Raw genomic sequence first — 14,801 nt, 5'->3', positions numbered from 1 at the left:
CTAACTATTTTGATTTTTTGGTTCGGTGGCTTGTCATTTCCCTAGACCTTCTTTCAATCTGGTTATATGCTAGGATGATGTTAATGACATAATAGCCAGTAATTTCACAGGTACCGGCAACTCACCTGTGTCTTCCAAAGCAGGTCAATAAGCATACGTTAAACACCTGCTACCTGATAAGCATACCTGCTACTATGCTAAGCACTGATACTAAGAAAGGTAAAAAGAAATAGTCTCTTAAGGAGCTCACAATCTAATGGGAGAGATAACCATATACAAATTAGATAGATGTGGGATAAACTGGTAATAGTCTCAGAAGGAAGGCACTAAAACTAAGGAGGATGGGGAAAGGTTTCTTGTAGAAGGTGAGATTTTAGCTGAGACTTGAGGGAAACCAGGATCTAGAACAGAAGAAGGAGGGAATTCCAAGCACAGTGCACAGTCAGGGAAAACAATCAGAGTTGGGAGATGGATGCCACAAGATGGTCAGAGGTATTAGACTGAGGAGTACATGTAAGGGAGAAAAGCATAAGAAGATGGAAAGATGAAGGGATTTAAGAGCTAAACAAAAGATTTTGGATTTGATTTATTGAATAGGGGAGTGTCATGGTCAGACCTATACTTTGAGAGCTGAGAGGAGGGTGGATTGGAATACGGAGACCTGAAGCAAGGAGACTAACCAGCTGGTTACTGGCATAGTTCAGGCATAATGTGATGACAGTATGAACCTTGACAGCCCACCTCTAGGCTGGCTACAGGGTGATGAATTTGGGGTTCACTGCATCTCTCAAAGATGATATCCCAAGGTCTTTGTCAATTGATAGATTATTTATATTAACAGACCCTTAATACTGGTAAAGATGGTATTGTGACATACAACAGAAGACTGATATCAGTCCTAATGATTATGCACAGAATGCCACAGGTATAACTTCCATGTGGAAAAGGCTGGAGAGCCTGTTTCAGGAGAGTTGTGATTATATGTAATGTGATTATGTATAATGTGATTATATGTAATGAAGGGACTTGCTTTGGAGAGATTTAGAGCATATTCAAGTGTACTGTAACTGGTTTGTGAAAAGGAACCTCTTTGATGGTCCCTACCAACATCACTAGATTTGGGGAGGTGCTCCTCAAATGAAGTAGGCCTGTAGCCTTTGGAGACATCCCTTGGTACTTTCTCTTAGTATTTGTTTTTTATCTGTTTTAGGTGGAAATCGTAGGCTATGACCTTGTGAGTTTCTACAGATAAGGATAGTGAGAAGGTCTCAGAGCCCTGGAGAGAAGCCCAGGCTGGGTTTTTTGCCAGTCTAATATTGATAAACCCAAAGTGTGGCTTTTGGGACCAAGCTGAGATCAGAGTTCACCCCATAGCGATGTTGTACTTGGATGTGAAATCGTAGAAACCAGCTTAAATCAGATCATTCATTCTAGAGACTAAGTTCTTATACTGAACAATATGCCCTCAAGATGTTGGGGGAAATGTTTTTACTCCCTTTCTTGGCATATCTTTGAAATAAATATTGCTTTGTATAAGCTAATCAGTACTAATTGGTTAAAAGGAACAGGGAGTGAGTCACTGGAAATCAGCTGTTGGTGGTCTATACTGGAACAGGGTCACAAGTAAACAACATTAGAGAAAGACACCGCAAGCCTTAGGGTTGACTCTAAATGCCTGAGAGGAATATGTAGCTGTCCTTACTCAGGGATACTTCCTCTTGTGTTAGGGCACAGATAGGACCATTTTAAGCTTTCTCCCTGTTCCAGTGGGGACAGCAACCTAATCACAGGGTATGCTTCCTACCCCATCCCACTGCTGTAGCTGCCCTCCAGCTGCCTCTTCCTCTACCTCCCCAGCAGTGGCCAATCTTTAACAGCCAAAAGCTTCAGGGTCTCATGGAATGCATCCTCCTCCCATGGTTAACTCTCTTTTCTAGGTGAGTCTGTCTGTATCTCTCAACTCTCTCTCTTTCTCTCTCTCTCTCTCTCTCTCTCTCTCATATATGTAATAATAAGATATATATTGACATATTATATATAATAATACATATGTATATAATATATAATGATAAATTAATGAGAGAGAGAGAGAGAGAATGAGAGAGACCACCTGATACAAGACCATACACATATCTGGGCAAGAGCCTGGCAGAGCATTTTCCAAAAATTTTTTGAGTTCCCTTCACCAACACTTCACAAGGCTTGAGCTCCCCTTCTTTTTGCCCCACTCCAGCTCTTCTTTCCCATCATTCTGTAGCCACCATGTTTAGTCACTCTCACCTCACCTCTCTGACAAACAAGATTGCCCAGAAAACCACAAACAGGAAATACAAACAGTCAAGGAAATTGCCTTCCTCTCTGGGTCACTCTCTAATTTTTATTAAGCCTGGTATTATTTCATGGCTCTCTTGGGCTTGCAGGCTTGCGCTTGCTTTCAAAGCATGTTTAGTTTAGCAATCCTTCCTGGGAATAGTCCCGCCATCTCATCCCCCTTATCTTGACTTTTGAGCAACTGAAGGTTTGAGAGATTTCCCTCAATGCCATGTGGCCTCAAATTCTATTCATCACCTATGACTTTCCCCAGCAGGAAATCTTTTCCTGACTGACCCTAGTATGCGTAGAACTACCTCCTCCTTACCTTGGCAAGACGTTCTCCATGTCCCTGGGGGACTTCTCTCTCTTTTTCATTGTCAACTTTATTGCCCAGAAGGAGGATGGGAATGTTCTCTCCCGCAGCTTCCTGTAGAACAAACAAGTCCCAGCTAGAGCAAACTCCAGGGTAAGAGAAACTAGAGGGCAGAAGATCTGACAAAGGCTGATTTCCAAGAGACTACTGGGGTTTAGAATCCTCAGCAGTTTACACTCTTGTGCGACAGGAGATAGAGTCATCAAAAAGGAAAGAGATGGGAAAGCAGGCTTCTCTGCATGACTTGATGATGGTGACAAGTATTGCCAAGATTCATTGGCTTTAGAGTTAAATGTCCTAGTTGTCCTCTTTACTTGACCTTGGAGAAGTCATTTCTTTTCCCCTTGGTTTCCTCATTCGTAAAATACAGGGGAGTCAGACTTGATGATTTCCATGAATCTCTCATAGCTCTAATGACAATCAGGTCTGAGAGTGAAACACACACACACACACACACACACACATGCATATATATGTGTATGTGTAGATATATATGTATATGTGTATATGTATATGTGCATATATGTGTGTCTATAACATATATGTGTATAGGTAGATATATGTGTGTATAGATATACGTATATATGTGTATATGTACGTGTATATATGTAAATGTGTGTGTGTGCTTGTAACTAGATCAGTGCCATACATACCCACAGAAAGGTGTGGGTAGGTGCCTTTGGCTCAGTACAACCTAGGGGAGGGGGAAGTCAGGCAGGCAATGTAACCTAGGTTATAAACTTTCAAACAATGCTACATGGTTCAAATGGGGCCCTGTGAAACTGAATACTTCTTACCCCACACCTTCAAGGAGAGGCCAAGGCTTTCCTAAAGATACCAGGGCTGCCAGAGCTGTAGGCAGTGGAGAGTAAAGGTCCAGGGAGTCCTTGCAGGTTTACAGCTGCACTCTCAGGAACTTTTCCAGAGGGCTGTCCTGATGGATGCTTATTCCTCAGGACATGAATGTGAGTACCTTAGCAGAAGCCATCACTCGGGGCTCTGTAGCTATTTCCTTTCGGGATAGCCTGAGTCTAAATGGAACCCCATCCAGAAAAAAGCTGTTCCTGATTTACAAGTGTTCCATGCTTGGAGTCAGCAGACTGGATCTCAAGTGTGAGCTTGGGTGGGTAAGTCTGTACAATGAGAATATTAGCCTAGGTGTCCTCTACAGTTCTCTTTGGTTCTAGATGTGAAGATTCTACAAGCCACTAAAACTCTTTGAACCCTTCTGAGGATTATTGTGAAAAATCAATTAACAAGCTTTAAAGCACTTATGTGTCAGGAACTGTGCCGGTACTAAGGAAGAGCTTTGTAAACCTTAAAGACGTTAAATGTAACTTGGTTTTCTTTTTAAATCATTACAATGATGTTATATTGCTAAGAATGTAATATTATATAATGCAATTTTCATTATTCTATTGAAGGAGTTAACATAGGGTAATTATGTAATTCATTCGCATGATGACCATCTTGCAATAAAACTCGTGTGGCTAGACTTTAGGACAGAACCAAACCCACAACACTCACCTCTCCCGAGTTTGAAAAACGGGCCTAGTAAGTTGAAATACAATGTGAATAAAATGATAATGTCCATATTTAATAACTCTAGGCAGGCTATTATTTTTACTTTGTCAAAGATCTAATTAGCACTTTAATACTTATTTGACAACTTATGCTAATTCCTAGCAACTGAATTTAAAATTTAAAAGGAAAAAACTATATAGAGGTGCTGTGGAGGCACAGAAGCTACAAAACCTGAGAGTTTCATGGATTCTTTTAATAATCACCATAATTCCAAATAAATGGCTGAATCTTATCTAATAGTCATCATAATTTTAAGTTTAATTCACAATTACAACTGAAGATCCTCAATGAACTCTTAATGGTTATATGCAATAATACAGTCACTGTTATTGAGTTTCAATAGTTTACAGTAATACAAAATAGAATGGGGAGCTAGGGCCCAGACAGACTGTTCCAAAAGGGCTTGTAATAAAATACTGCATAGTACCATCTTCTACTAAGTACAAGGTGTCCTAAAAGTCTTAGTGTAGTTTTAAGCTTTAATGACCTAATCTTAAAACTGCAGTAAGATATTTGGAACACTGTATTTTCCCCTGATTTCTCATTCTTATAGCATGGTTACCTCTCCTTGCTATCTGGCACTCTATTAATCACAATGCTTCCATTTCAAGTTAGTGCAATAATATGTTACAGTATTTATGAAAGTTCAGAGCTGGGAGGCATTTTAGAGATCAACAAAATTACAGAATTTAGAGCTGGAACCTCAGCAACCATGCAGTCCAAGCCATGTTCAAAAGGAATATGAACTACAACATTCTCAACTAGTGATTATCCAACCTAGAGCCACTGTGGTGCAGTGGAGAGGGCATTGTTGGGCTTGGAGGCAGGATAAACTGGGTTCAAATCCTTCTTCAGATGCATAGTATCTGTGTGACCCTTGTCAAGTCGCTTAATTTCTGAGTACCTCAGTTTCCTCATCTGTAAAATATAGGTGCTTATAAAATGACTTCTGAAGTTTCTTTCAGTTCTAGATCTATGCCTTCCTCCTTAAAGCTCTCCTATGGGATTTGTCAGCCTCAAACATGAAGGTTGAAATGTACATTAAAAATCAGAAGGAACCTTAGTGACCACCTACGTAGTGGGGAACCTGTGGCCTTAAGGTCTCATGTGACCTTGAGGACCCAGGTTCCCCACCTCTAGAACATAATGAATGAGTAGGGAACCCATGACCTCTCAAATCAGCCTGTTTCATTTTTTAGACAACTAATTGTTGTAAAGTTTATTGTGATACTGAGCCTAAATTTGCCTCTTAACAGAACAAGTCTGTTCCTGATAGCTCTTCAAATATATAAAGACAGCTGTTGTATCCTCCAGCATCACCTCCATGAATTCTTTCCCCCAAACTAGATATCCCCAGTTCCTTCCAAGATCCTTCATCTTCTCAATGTCCTTCCTGAATATGGCAACTAGAAATGACCACAATATTCTAGAATTGACCTAAGCATGGAAGAGTCCAGAAGAACTATCACCTTCTTATTCCTAATACCGAAGTCTTCCCTAATGCAGCCCAATATCACATTAGCTTTGGGAGCTGCTATATCACACCACTAAACTTAGCCCACTTGCCATACTGGCTGAAATTATTAGCCTTAGGTTTTTGAACCACCTAAATAGCACATTATTAGCACATTAGCCCTAAATATCTGATTAAAAACTTGGCATAGCTTCTAGTTACCTTTTAGTAACTTGACAAGTTACACCCAACTTTCTTTTATTCTCAGCAATTCCACTGCCACACTCACTTTTTCTCATCTGCCTCCTTCCAGCCTCCTATTTCAACTTGCCTCATTTTCCAAATGACCCTCCCAAAGCACCCAGCAACTCATTTCACTTCACCTCATCTTACTTACTTTGCTTTGCCAATTACCTTCTCCTAGAGTCTTCCTCTTTAGGGCTCTACTTCTTAATCTCATCCTTCTTCACCATTCTCTCCCTGAAGTCAAAAGTAGAGCTGGAACCTGGAAATTGTTCTTTAAATTTTCCTTGCATTCTCCCAAGGTTGCACAAACTTCTTCTGAAATCCAATCTCTGGTCTCCTCTGAGTTCTACCCTCCTACCCCCATTGAAATCATCAATCCAGTTGCCTTTTCTTTCTTATTTAGTTCAAGTCCTCATACTTCTCCCACAATGTACTTCTCATGAAAGCCAGAAGTAAAAGATCATCAAATTATATTCTCTCATTTAACAGGTGAGGAAACCAAGGCTCAGCAGGATTAAATGATTTGCCCAAGGTCACATAGGAAGTGGCAAAGCTAGGATTAGAACTCAGGTCTTCTGAGTATAAGCCCTGTTCTTCCATTATACAACACTGACTCCTCATACTTAGGACAATTTGCTCTTCAATCTTGTATTTATTCCTGTTCTCAATAGCTCTGTCCTCCCACTCTTGAGAGCTCACATTTGATGGTACTTAAATATTTGCAAAATATTTTCTTTATAACAACCCCATAAAGGAGGTAATGAAGTACTATTAGGCCAATTTTGCAGATGAATAAATTAAGGCTCAAGCAGATAAAACTGACCCATGATTCTAGAACAATTATCAGAGGAACATCATCATGTTGGATTTGGAGAGCATAGGATTAGTCATAGATTCTGCCACTGTATGACTCTGGACAAGTCATATCACTCCTTTGGGCCTCAGTTTCCTAATGATGTTGGACTAAATGATCTTTGAGGTCTTTTCCAGCTTCTGTAGCATTGATGACACAATCCTACTAACCCAAGATACTATCTCTGATCATGGCCCCAATAGTTTCCTTCTATTACATCAATCTCAAAATGAAGGCATTTCCCCACCCACTCACTCCCACACTTATCTACCTATCCTATCCCTCCTCTTATTTCTCATTTCCCTTAGGAAAGTCTTATAAGTTCATCATTCATCAATTTATACACACCCTCCTTAAGCATATATCTCCTCCAACATTTTAACTCATCCTAAGTCTTAGAGTAGTGAGTTCTCTAAGTTTACTCTTTGTAGTGTGAATAAAGTCCACAGAATATCCTTTTAATCATCATGTTGTGATCCCAGTTCTAGTCTTCTGTGATGTGATTCGATCAAAGAGTTTCTATTTGATCTTTCCATACTCTACAATATTATAGATTTCAAACAAATCCCTTGTCAGCCTTTGATTTTGCAGCCCAATGAGTCACCAAATCATGGAATCTTGGTCATTGGAAGAGCACCAGAGGTCATCTAATCCAGCACTTATTTCTCTTTGATATTCCCAAAAAACAATCAGGCACCCTCTGTTCAAATGCCACCAGGCACAGGAAGCATACTTCCTTAAGGGGAGGCCCATTTTTATTTTAAGACTATTTTGTCCTAAGGAAATGTTAGGAAACAGTTCCTTATGCTAAGCCAAAATCTAGATTTCCATGACTTAGAAAGAGTATGAAAAGCAATTATTTTCTGTACTGGCAAGAAGCTCTAAGGGTTTTCCACTTCCAGACTGACAAATTTTGATGATCAGTTGGGCCACCTTTTGACTAAATTCTTACCTAGCCCTTAGTCACTGAATGGGTGTTGCCTCAGATAAACCAAGACCTGGAAAAGACCTTAATTTAGAAAGGCCTAGGTCACCCACTGCATCCTGGGCCACCATTAGTTATCTTGACTTTTGTCTGGCCAGTAGATTCTCATGACACTGGAGGACAGAGTGAGGCTGACAACTTTGCACGGTTCTGCTTTACTGAAATCCAATTCACTCACAAGTCAAGATATTATCTTTGTGATGTCACTGGTACTCTTCTAGAATGAAAGATGAATAGTGATATCTCCCTTGTAAATCCTCAACTTTTTAACCAATTGTATAGACTCTCTTTAGCAAACCTGGATACCAATCCAGCCTCTTCTGATAACTAGTCATGAGATCTTGGGTAAATTCCTTCTCACTGAGTCTCAGCTTCCTCTTTAATAAAACCAGGGGGCTGAAGCAGGTGATCATTGAGGCCCCTCCTGGCTTTGAGATCATAAGGATGTAGAAGATTTTCTATCTTTATGATAATTTTTGTTGGTCTTCTCTGAACTTTAAAAATGTGAAAGAGAAGACTCTGGAATTCACAACCCTACCTCTTTCTGATTATAAAGATGACAGGCAGTAACTCAGAAAGGCAGCCTGCTTTTTGGTAGAGAACATGGAGTTGTTATATTTGGGAGATGTGGTGTGAATGTGTGTGTGTGTGTGTGTGTGTGTGTGTGTGTGTTTCAATATATATTTGGTGAGAGGCAAGAAAAAACATTTAGCCTGGATAGTGCTGGTGTTTCTCTGGAGCAAGAACAAAAAAATTTCTCTGCATAATAAAATGTGCCATTATGCTCAGGAAAAATGGCTGCAAAATTATATCTTGGGGGTTTCCATATTTATCCAGCCCCTGGACTATGAGTCAAAACAAGATTTATTTGTGTAGTTCATTCTCAACTGCCAGCACTTCAAGCTCAACTTGGAACATGGAAAAAAACAAAACCAAACCTCCAACTGTGCTATTTTTTGTTCTGTGCTGTAAGGTGCCACCACTCACAAAGACTGTGCAATGTGAATTAGCTAGCAACCAGGGAGTGGCAAGAGAAGCAGTCTTGCACATGTGATCTGAGAGGAGAACTGGGTTGCTCCCATGCCAGGATGGAGATGAAGCTAGGCCAGGAACCTCGGTATCACTAAATGTAGTCTCCAACAGAGGCTTGGACACAGAGATGATGATAAGGTAGAAGAGGGAGAGCACAGAGATGAGCTTTCTGTGTGGCTTGGGGCAAGTCACTACCTCTCTGAGCCTCTGTTTTCTCATATGTAACATAAAGAGGTTAAACCAGATGATCTCTGAGGTCTCTTTTGCCCCATCATCCTGAGCTTCACATGGGGCATGAAGAGTAATTACAAAGCTCCCTAGCATAGGTACCAAATGTTTTAGGTTGGGTCAGTCTATCTGACTCCAGTAGGCATGGAAGGCTCCAAGGGAGAAAGAGGCCAGAGAGATTTTCAGGTGCTCTGAGTTATGAGAAATGCACAAAAAATGTACATAATCAAGAAACATCGACAGCAAGTACTCTAGCCAAAAGTCCAAACTCCTCTTGTAGGGAATTTTCTAATCTCATTCCTAAGGGAAGTCTTTCTACTGGGTATAAAGAAGACAGGTAGGGTACGGATAAAAATAAGTATGAAGCTGGAAGAGTCCTAGGGAGCATCTAGTCCAACTCCTTTTACAGGAAAGGAAACTGAGGCACAGAGAAAGGAAATCACTTGTATAAGCCTACTCAGGTAGTAAATGGTACACCTAGGACTTTCACTGGAATCCTGTTCTTTGTCTTTTCTGAGAGCTCTTCATCAAAGAAAAAGAGACAACGTTAAATGTGGACTATGCTATGGCTTTTGGGAAGGATCACAAGAGTTTTGGGACTATAAGATTATTATATGGAAGGGTGAGGAAATTCCAGTGAGGCAGATTTTTGTTCAATGTGCGAAAATAAAAAAACCAACCCACCCCTTCATAATAAGAAACTCATCCACTCTTCTACAGTCAAGCAAGATTGTACTTATGACAGCCTTAATATTAGGATCTCCTTCACCAAAGAATTTCCTAGAGGTGTGAGTTCCCTGTGTCACACAGCTAGTTAGTGGTAGAGCTGGGGTAGGGGTGCAGTTTAGCCTTGAAGCTTTCCGGGAGTCATTCCCAGACACCTGCTCCAGTGCTCTTTCCAGCAGAACATTTGTTCTGTATAACCTGCGGCAGTTTAAGCCCATTTCTTCTTGTTCTGCCTTTCGGGGGAGGAGAGAAATAAAGAACAGCTGGTCACCATTCTCTTAATAATAACTCTTCAAATACTTGAAGGCTGTTATTAGATCTCCCCCTCTGTCTTCCCTTTGCCAATTCAAGTGACTTAGAACTCCTTGGAAAAATCTGGTACAGCACAAATACAAAGAACTACTTGTCAGTACCCCCTTCCGTCAAATGAGGTGTCAGGTTTTAATACATCCTCTGACATCTCTGATTGCTGGTTGCCAAGGCAGACTGACTTAGCTTTTCAGGAGCCTTGAAAACAAGTGTCTTGATGATGCCAGTGTTCCATACCTTTAGCATGCCTCCCTTCACACAATACATCTCCTGCTTTCTTCACGAGGCTTGAATGGAGGAGCTGGGATTTCAAGGGGGTTGGGGGCTCCTTCCCTTCACACATATTCCAGCCCTCTAGTTATATTACTCAGGGCTCAGCTTTCTGATGATTCAACTGCATTTAACTCAACAAGCCTTTAATAAACCACTACAACACACAAAATACCATGCTAGGTATTGGGTAAAGAAAGAGAAACCCCCCAAAACTGGGCTGGAATACAGTTGGATAATCAGCCTCCTGGCTCATTGTTCAAGACTTTCCAATTACGTAGGACCTGTTGGAGCTCAATGTGTATACTCTGAGAACTGATGGTTACCTGGATGTTGCGACAAGGCATCTGATTAGGACTCTAGTGGAGGAAATGTGTATTTATCCTGAGTACACATACCATGTCTAATCCTCACTAGGTGCCATCCATAAAGCACTTTAAGGTTTGCTGGGTGTTTCCACATAATGTGCCTGTGAGATAGGTAACTACTACAGACTCCATTTTGCAATTGGGAAAACTGAGGCTCAGAGAAGTGAAATGATTTGCTCAAAGTCATACCAGTAAGTGGAAGCACTGGGATTTGAACCCACTCCGGAATTGAAGACCAGTGCTCTTTTCACTTTTAGGTGAGTAAACATGAAGCATTTGCCAATGGAAGACAAAAGCTGCACATGTTACCCTTTGCTCTCCTACAGGACTGGCCCCTCTCTTTGATGATTTCTTTTAGGTTATGCCACGTTTTGCACACAATTTTTCATTGTCAATCCACAGCAGCCTATTTATACCCAACATGCATCTTCTCTGTTGCCTTTTCAAATTGTAATTCTTTAGAGGTTGTATTTCATGCATGATTCATCATAGATGCCAAACCAATTCTGAGAAATAATATCTTAAGTCACAGCGAATTTAGTGAGAAGTACCAGAAATTAGGATCTCTCTTAGTCACAATTTTTTTGAGGGCATAGAGAGTTCACGGCAACTGGTCCCATCACTTCCTGGCAAACAGAGGGAGAAGAAATGAAAGCAGTGTCAGATTTTTTACTCTTGGGCTCAGAAGTCACTGCAGATGGCAACTACAGCCATGAAATTAGATGCTTGCTCCTTGGAAGGAAATCCATGGCAAATACTAAAAAAGCAGAGATATCACCAAGCTGACAAAAGTCTGGATGGCCAAAGCTATGGTCTTCTCAGTAGCAATGTATGCATGTGAGAGTTAGACTATAAGGAAAGTGAGAGTTAGACTATAAGGAAAGTGAGAGTTAGACTATAAGGAAAGTGAGAGTTAGACTATAAGGAAAGTTGAGCACTGCAGAATTGACTCTTTCAAATTGTGGTGCTGGAGAAGACTTTTGAGAGTCCCTTGGACATCAAGGAGATAGATTAGTCAATACTTATTGAAATTAATGCAGACTATTCACTGGAAGATCAGATTTTGAAGCTGAAACTTCAATACTTTGATCACATAATGAGAAAATGGGACTCACTGGAAAATACCCTGATGTTGGAAAAGATTGCAGGCAAAAATAAAAGGGATAACAAAGAAGAAGGTGTGTAGATAGTGTCCTAGAAACAATAAACATGAACCTGGGCAGACTTTAAGAGGTAGTGAAGACAGACCTGGCATGGCATGAAGATAGACGATGTCCATGGGGTCACAAAGACCTGGACATGACTGAACAAAGCAGGGAAAAACTCATCAGTCAGTATTGATTGAGTGCATGTCCTATACGGGATAGAATATATATCTTGTACCATTGTGCATTACATACTTCCTGGAAGCAGAAAATTTGAATTCAGCCTCAGATACTTTCTAGCTATGTGACCCTGGTTGTCACTTATCATCTGAGTGCCTCATTTTCCTCATCTGTAAAAATGAGGATAATAATGGCAGTTACTTTTCAGGGTTGTTGTGAGGATCAAAATAAGATGTTTTTAACATGCTTTGCATCAGGCCTGGCACTTAGTCAACATTTCCTTCCATTTTTCCTTCCTTCCTCTCCGCTTCCTTCCCCCCTTCCTGCCTATTCTCCAGGTATTCCTTACTCTCACCATGTGACTAATACTTCTTTTTGCCATATACTCCTCTGATGATATTCTGTACTCCACTTCTTACATCCTTTTTCTTTGAATGTGTTGTAGCCTGCTTACTTTCCAATTTCTCCACTGCCCTCTGAGTGACACTCATTTTGGATTCTTCAGAGACTGTGAGTGTTCCATGACTCACAGTCACACAACAAGGTTGTTAGAATAAGAGCATGAAAAAGAAGGGCTTTTGTTACATGGAGAAGTTTGGGATCATTAAAGGAGCTTTGCCAATTCCCAAAGGCAATCTAATCTAGCCTGCCTTCTTTCTCCTGTTTCATTCTGGGCCTAACTTACCCATTTATAGACTAGGATACACACACATACACATACTCAGTCACTTATAAACAAGTGCATGAACTCACTTGTGAACAACCTATATTTATATCTTTTCTTCTGTGTCTCTCTTTTTCTCTCTCTCATCATGATGGAAAGCTCTGCAGACTGTCCATCTAACTGCATGTCATAATCTGTACCATTGACATTCTCCATTCGTGTAGTTCTTCCTAGAAGCTTCCAAACTCTTTGGAGTGGTTACGAATCTCTCCAAGAATCTCTGTCTATCTCCTAGGATAGTTGTGAGGATCAAATGAGAGGATACTGGTAAAGTGCTTCAGATGGTGCATTGTACAAAGCAGGTGCTTAATAAATGCTGATTCTCTTTCTTCTTTGCGATATTCCAAGGCCTGATTCAAATTATACAGTGTCATGTACAAACAGGAGCATCTGGAGGACCTCACCATCTAGTCCTTGTCAATAGGCACTAGAATTCCCCCCTTCCTTCATGACCATGGCAAATATCTTCGGCAAACACACATCTCCCTCTTTTATGATTTTTAAAAATATTAATGATTGGTAGGTTGCTTAACAAGATTACTACTATTTTTCCTCTTTCATATATTTTTGAATAATTTTAATGCATACATGGAGCCATTTTGTTGAAAGAAAGCCTTTAAGGCTATATTTTACTTCATTGATTAATTATTATTTCTAAGTAAATAAATTTATATTTATTATTATATATTATATACATAATCTAATGTATCATATATAATATATTATAATTATTATAGAAATATAAATAAAATAAAATTTTAAATAAATGAAATAATCAACAACAAAAAATAAGTGAGATCTCATATTCTCTACATGTTTCAGTCAGTTGTTTGACAGTAGAGATATTGTCCATTGCAGAATATCACTTACAAAAGCTTGACTGTTTCCTACTAATACTTTCATCAAGGAAGCTCTTGATGTGCTTATAAGATCATCACATAAATTATGTGTAGTTGGGAAAGTCAGCATACAGATTGGGAGTTGCTAATATTCTTTCAGTCTTCTTTTTCTGTATTTATAGAATCCAAGATTTTTTTCCGTGGATTTGATCTCTCTTTTTTTACACGCCCTTCAGAGCATAAACAGTGGTCTATACAATTTTGTATCTTTTACACTGTACAGTACAGTTCAGTGTAGCCTAGTGGAAAGTGCCCCAGACTGTGAGTTAGTCTCTCAAAGCCCTCAAAATCGTTATCTCGAGCATTCATCTCCTTTATGTACAATGGGTCTAATTCAGCTGCTTTCTCCTCATTGTTCTCTTTAATTCTATTTCTACATTCTTTCTACTATTTACATATATAGACATATCGGGGCCTTTGTCATTAGAATTCAAGTGGGATGGCTCCACTGATCTTGATGGTGAAAAAGAAATTTGTTATAAACATCTTTGTAGATCTTTTAAAAAAACCTTTCCTCTGTTTATTATCCTTTTATTACACACATTACCTCTTAAGCAGTGAAAATAATCATATCTCCAAAAGCAAGAAGGGACCTTGTGTCATCTGGTCCAGCCCCCATCTTACAGCTTAGCATCTTGCATCTTATAAACATAGCAACTGAAGCCCACAGTTGACTTGCCTACACTGTCCTTGATCTTGATAAGTTGTTAATAAAGTTGAAATGACAGCAAATATATGGAGACAAAGAGACTAAAGAACCAGACTGTTATAGCTCTTAGGTGGGTGGAAAACTGAGGTCCTAAATGTAAAGTGACTTGCTCAAATACTGCATGTTATTATATAACTGCTACAAATGAATATGTTGTTGTTGTTCAGTTGTTTCACTTGTGCCTGATTCTTTGTGACCCCATTTTGGGTTTTCCTGGCAAAAGTACTGGAGTGGTTTGGCATTTCCTTCTCCAGTATATTTTAGAGATGAAGAAACTGAGGCAAATATGGTTAAGTGGCTTTCCTATGGTTACATAGCTTGCAAGTGTCTGAGGCTAGATTTTAACTCAGGTCTTCTTGACTCCGAACCTGGTACTCTATCCACTGCACCACCTAGCAGCCCAA

General features: G+C 39.8%; 1 protein-coding gene across 2 annotated transcripts in view; it reads right to left on the bottom strand.

The window, feature by feature from the left end:
• CRACR2A (calcium release activated channel regulator 2A) overlaps positions 1-14,801 on the bottom strand; it is a 222,323-nt gene that overhangs the window by 5,531 nt on the left and 201,991 nt on the right. For both annotated transcript variants that reach the window (XM_072654002.1, XM_072654003.1), the window contains one exon: positions 2,639-2,740. In XM_072654002.1, the coding sequence (XP_072510103.1) occupies positions 2,639-2,740 (102 nt within the window). The remainder of the gene's footprint in view (positions 1-2,638; positions 2,741-14,801) is intronic.

The sequence above is a fragment of the Notamacropus eugenii genome, chromosome 3 (genome assembly GCF_028372415.1).
Source record: "Notamacropus eugenii isolate mMacEug1 chromosome 3, mMacEug1.pri_v2, whole genome shotgun sequence".
In the NCBI taxonomy this organism is placed as follows: domain Eukaryota; kingdom Metazoa; phylum Chordata; class Mammalia; order Diprotodontia; family Macropodidae; genus Notamacropus; species Notamacropus eugenii.
Note: the sequence above shows the minus strand (reverse complement) of the source record. Positions and strands in the feature narration are given on the sequence as shown.